Source organism: Heterodontus francisci, chromosome 18 (genome assembly GCF_036365525.1).
Source record: "Heterodontus francisci isolate sHetFra1 chromosome 18, sHetFra1.hap1, whole genome shotgun sequence".
Classification (NCBI taxonomy): Eukaryota; Metazoa; Chordata; class Chondrichthyes; order Heterodontiformes; family Heterodontidae; genus Heterodontus; species Heterodontus francisci.
In genome coordinates, this window is record NC_090388.1 from 11,283,519 (window position 1) to 11,289,518 (window position 6,000).

Here is a 6,000-nt window from a genome sequence, read left to right on the forward strand (position 1 = left end):
ACATCAGCTTTTCGTAGGGGACACTTTGGTCTCTCCCTCATGGTGATCACACAATGGCCCAGGATGAGAATAATCCGGTTATGGTGTTTTCACATCATACCTTCTTTGTTTCAGTAGAACCCATTCAATTCAGGAATGTTTCAGGATGGGGGTAATTGGCACTCTTCAACCTGGTTAGGCATCCTTTGTTCTGAACAGCGTGGCAATGTTTGAATACACATGTTGAATACATCTTTTGCAGCAATGTCCATTTTTAAAAAAGGTAAAATCAATTTTTTATAACTCTTTAGTTTGAGTCTGTATTTTTTCATCGTCGCACTTCCCATAAGCCTGACACCTCCCCCAAAAGGGGTAAAAATGAAATTCCTTGGATTGTGTTTTTTTTTAGAATGAAGATACAGGGTCACACCACTACATTCATTCACACCTCAATCTTACAACTGCTACAGCTGGCATTGCTTATAACAGCCATTTCTTGTACAAGTTTGGTGGAGGCGGTGGTGTAGTGGTAACATCACTAGACTAGTAATCCAGAGCCCAGGCTAATGTTCTGGGGACATGGGTTCAACTCCCAACAGGGCAGAGAGAGAAATTTGAATTCCATTAATAGATCTGGAATTAAAACCTACTCTAATGGTGACCATGAAACCATTGTCGATTGTTGTATAAACCCATCTGGTTCACTAATGCCCTTTAGGGAAGGAAATCTGCCATCCTTACCTGGTCTGGCCTACATGTGATTCCAGGCCCACAGCAAAGTGGTTGACTCTTTAAAAAAAACACCCTCTGAAATGGCCTTGCAAGTCACTCAGTTCAAGTGCAATTTGGGGTGGACAATAAATGCTGGCCTAGCCAGTGATGCCCACATCCCTTCATCATCTTCTCTTTGGATGAAGTACCATTAAAAAATTCCATTTCTTTTGGTTACATGGTGTCAAATGGGGTTGGAGTTTCTCTAGCATCAGTGTGCAGTACTTAGGGGACATTAATCTCAATAAGTGTGTGATTGTTGGTGAAGTTTGTAATGCAAATTTCTGTTACTGCAGTGTCCTTGGATGATGGCAAGCCCCCTGTCTACAAGCTTTAACCCCTTAACTGCTGGTCCCACAACACATGGCTTTAACAATTCAGGTTCTAGCACATTGATAATTCTTATCTCTAGTGGGATAGTAGGTGATAAATTGTTTTTCAGCCCCGTTGAGGTGTCTGGGATTTCCTCCTGCCCCTTGCTTTTGCTGAGATCTGAATCTAAATTATTGGATTTGATTAGCTTTGGATTTGGAATATGATCGTTTGATTCTTCAGGGGACAGATCCAAACTGACCTCACTTTAGTTTTCTTGTGATTTACACAAGTGCTGTTTACCTTAGAACATTTTACCTTCCCTCTTCCTTTTACTTCAGGGATAGGTTTTTCCCTAATCTGCCCCATGTCCTCTGGGACACTAATACTCGCAGGTGGTTGTCCAGCTTCTGCTGCAGTCCCCGTGGCACTTCAACTAGGTGAGGCAACTCCCTCACTTTCAGCTTAGCTGTTTGGGAACTTTCCTTGTCCAAATATAAATACATAAAGTAAAAACAGGAAATGCTGGAACCACTCAGCAGGTCTGGTAGCATCTGTGGAAAGAGAAGCAGAGTTAACATTTCGGGTCAGTGACCCTTCTTCTGAAAAGAACAGTTTCAGCTAACCATATCTCTGGGGCTTTTTCCTTCAAGCTTTGCTGCTTTTATCTCGGCTCCTTTAAATTCTTCTGGCTCTATTGTGGCCTTTTTAAATCCTACTGGCTTTGCTTTAGCCTCTTTAATCTTTACTGGCTCTATCGCCTCCTCTGGCATTTTTGGGACTTCCTCAGCCCTCTGCAGCTGTGCAGTTTTGTTTGTTCCCCTCAGTTTCTCCAATCTCTGACAGCTTTGGACCATTTGGGTACAATGCAGTGCTTCCTGCCAAGTAATTGCCCAGCAACAGGTCAACTCCCTGCATTAGTAAGCTCTGAATGATCCCGACCATCACTACACCACTAACCAACTTACTCTGCAGGTAAGCTTTAACTAAGGGAACTTTAAGCATTTGCCAGTAAGCCCTTTTACCAATACTGTGGTATTTGTTCTGCTTTTGGGTGGCATTTCTGTAAATCTGGCTGCCAGTAGGGTTTGAAAACCACTCGTATCCCTAAGGATGGTTCTCTCTTTATCTGGTGCCTGGGATACAAAAGGAATCATCTTTCCTTTCTGTAATAGGTTTGGTAAGATGTTCTATTCTTGGGTTACATTAGAACAGTCTTGCCACTTTCATAGCCACACTGGTTTGACTGCAGCGCCTCCTGTTGATTTTTTTCTGGAATACCAACAATTTGCCTGGACATGCCCAGATTTCCCATACTGGAAACACGCCAGGCGTGCCCCTACTGGTTTATCACCTGGATTCCATCTTTTAAAAGTTGGAGACCGATCTGGTTTTCCTTATCTACTCTCCTTTTCTCTCGAGCTCATTTCTTTTTTTTTTCTTTTCTGCTTCCTCTGCATCCCTGCTCTCTCCCTAGCCTGTCAAAGTTACTGGACCCAAATTTATTGAGTTAGGGGTTTATGTACTAAGTTATAACAGTCGGCCATTTTTGCTGCTTTTCTTACTCTTGTAACTCTTTGTTCTTCAGTGTGGGTCCTTATACTAACTGGGATACTACTTTTAAATTCTTCCAGCAACATCATTTCTCTCAAATTTACAAATAAGGGTTCTAACTTGACAGATTGTATTCAGCGATCAAAAGCCATATATTTAATTCAATGTAAGTCTGGCTCTTTTCCTGGAGTGTTTGAATTTCTGCCTATATGCTTCAGGTACCAGCTCATAGGCATTTAGAATTGCCGTTTTAGTTTGTTCATAGAGGAACTCTCTTCTGATAACAGAGAAAAAGCTTCACTAGTCCTATCCACAAATTCGCCTTGTAAAAGGAGAGTCCAGAATTCTTTCGGCCATTTTAGCCTGGTAGCTATTTTTTCAAATGAGATAAAATATGACTCAACCTTATCCTCATTAAATTTTGCCATTAACCGTTAGTATCTCCGTACATCAGAGTTTTGCTCTGAATTGAGGATAAGGTTTGAGTAGCTGGTGGAATTTGTATTTTGCTCTCGTAGCCTTTCTAACTCAAACTGCTTCACCTCTTTCCTTCTGAAACTGCATCTCCTCTCTTTTCAACTGAATTTTAACTAGGGCTCTCCTTTCAGTTTCTGATTCCAGGTTTTCTTCTTCTGGTACAGGGGAACTTTAAAATGGTTAGCTAGACTCACCAGTTCAGGTTTGTTTATTTTTATTTATTTAGTGATACAGCACTGACACAGGCCCTTCAGCCCACCAAGTCTGTGCTGACCAACAACCACCCATTTATACTAATCCTACATTAACCACTTCCAGTGGGATATTATTTAGCGTGATCAGGGGTGGTGATACAACACCTTGTCCCATGACCACGGTTTTCTTGACAGTTAAGTCAGAGAGAACAAGTTACAGGCATATGAGAGACAGTCCATGAGTCTTTGTAACTGAGTGTCCGTTTGGGCGACTCGCGCAGCATCATCAGCGTAGAGAAGCTCTCTGATCAGATACCACGCGTATTTGTCTTTGCTTTCAGGCTTGACAGTTTGTAGAGCTTGTAGTCTGACCTAGTGTGCAAGTAGATTTTTTCCATATCTGCAGGTCAGGAGCTTGGAGAAGAAGATACCAAACAGAGTGGGGGCTAGGACACAGCCCTGTTTCACTCCATTTTTCAATATTTGGACAAAAGCAGGTCACTTGAATACTGTGCAGAATAGTAAATACCACACTCCACTTAATACATTTCAATCCCAAAGGCTACATCAATGGAATCATAACAGTTCACATTAAAAGGAACACTCAAAGCAAAGCAATTATCTATCATGCAGTCGTCTTCATTCTTCAAATGATTTCATCCTCCTCACACAGCTGGGGTTGAGCCAAAAATGAGCTCAGTGGGTAGCACTCTCACCTGAGCCCCTCTCCAGTAACTTGAATACAAAATCCAGGCTGGCACTCCAGTGCGGTATCAAAGGAGTGTTTCACTGTTGGAGGTGCCATCTTTGAGATGAGTCAAACTGAGCTCCCGTCTGCCCTCTCAGGTGAATGTAAAAGATCTCACATTACTATTTGAAAGGCACCCAGGTGACCTGGCCAATATTTATCCATCAACCAACTGCACCAAAAAGAGATTATCTGGTCATTTATCTCATTACTGTTTGTGGGACCTTGCTGCATAGATTGGCTGCTGCATTTCCGATATTATAACAGTGATCACACTTGGAGAAGTATTTCACTGGTTGTAAAGTGCTTCAGAACATTCCAAGGTCATCAAAGGCACTATATAAATACTATTTCTGTTTTCTTCTATAGCTAACGAAAGAGTCCAATATGAAAAACACTGCAGAATCAATGAATGTCGTTTTTTTGAATTAATACTTAAAGGCAAATTGGCTGCTGTGCTTTTCCTACATCCATTCAAGTACCACCTCAATGGCTGTGATGAGACCTTGGTTTAATGTCTCTTTCAAGAGATGGCACCCTCCGACAGTATAGCACTCCCGCCCTACTGCACAGAGTGTCAGCCTAGATCAAGGTAGAATAGTACAACACAGAAGGAAGCCATTTGGCTCTTCAAATCTTGTGGCAGCTCTTTCAAACAGGAAACCAGTTACTCCCACTTCCTCACTCTTTCCCTTCATGCCTGCAATTGTCTATCCTTCAAATTCCCTTTCAAAAACTAATAATTAATCTGCTTCCACCACTCTATCGGGCAGTGCATTCCAAATCCTAATCACTCGTAGTGTAAAATGGTTTTTCACGTCGCCTCCAAATCTTTTGCAAACCGCATGTGCCTTCCGGCTCTACACCCTTCAGCCACAATTCACTTGATTCACTCTATCATGATGTTAAACACCTCCATTAAATGTTCTCTTAGCCTTTCTCTGTTGATGGGTTCTAAGTCTCTCGAGTGGGATTTGAACCCAGGACCTTCCCGCCTCAGAGACGCGCGCGAGTACAACCACCTGGGGATGGCATTAATTGGCGTTTGTTTTAAAGCAAAGAAAACTTTAATAATCATTTTGTAAGCCGATGAAAGTTTTATTAAAAGGGCCGCTAGCCGCCGCGCGCGGGCGGGCAAGAAAAAACACCCGCCCGTTTAACGGTCGCGGCGCACGCTGGTTCCAGAAGCTTCCCTCAGCGCGGGAACAAACCTCCACTTCGTCACCGTCAAAGCCGCTAACAAAACCCTTCATCCTCTCCAACCTCCCCCGGTCAGAAACCGCCCATCCTCTCACTCTCCTCACGGTAAGAAACCGCCGCTTTCCTCACACCTCGACCGCCTGGCTGAACCTTTTTCCCGCCTCCTGACGCACCGGATTCCGAGCCTTTCTCCCCGCCCCGCAGCATTGTTTCGGGAGATATTTTACCAGGCCGTAAAAAAAAACAAATTGGTGGCGGTCGTCACGTAACATTACCATCGCAAACATTTCTCTGGCCGGCGGGATGACAGCCGTCCGAAATTGATTGTGCTGCTCGACGCAGTTCTGGATGAACTGGGGGTCGTTGATGGCGATGAACGTCGTAGCGGAAGGCACACACAGAGAGAGCATCTGCCAAAGGGCGAGGAAAAGCCATGGGATCGCGGCGATTGCCATGGCAGGCTGGGGGCGGGGAAACCGAGTGAGCGCTATCTGCAGAACGAACGCCGGCCACCAGGGGCGCAACAACCCTCCCCGATAGAACGTTGCCCAGAGCAAGCCCCACCCCCACTGGGCGCAGCCAAATGGTTACAGCGCGGAAGACCATTTGGCCCGTCGTGTCCAATGCCAGCCCTCTGCAAGAGCAACTCACCCAGTCCCACACACCACTCCCCCCCCCCTTTACCCCTAGCCCTGCAAGTTTTTTTTCTCTTCAGATAATTGTCCAATTCTTTTGAAGGCCTCCATTGAATCTGCCTCCACCACA

The 6,000-nt window shown here is 44.3% G+C and overlaps 1 protein-coding gene across 1 annotated transcript in view; it reads right to left on the minus strand.

Moving 5' to 3' along the window:
* glipr1a (GLI pathogenesis-related 1a) overlaps positions 1–5,690 on the minus strand; it is a 60,074-nt gene extending 54,384 nt beyond the window's left edge. Inside the window, exon 1 of the mRNA XM_068050045.1 lies at positions 5,511–5,690. Coding sequence (XP_067906146.1) covers positions 5,511–5,690 — 180 coding nt within the window. The remainder of the gene's footprint in view (positions 1–5,510) is intronic.
* Positions 5,691–6,000: the final 310 nt, after the last annotated feature.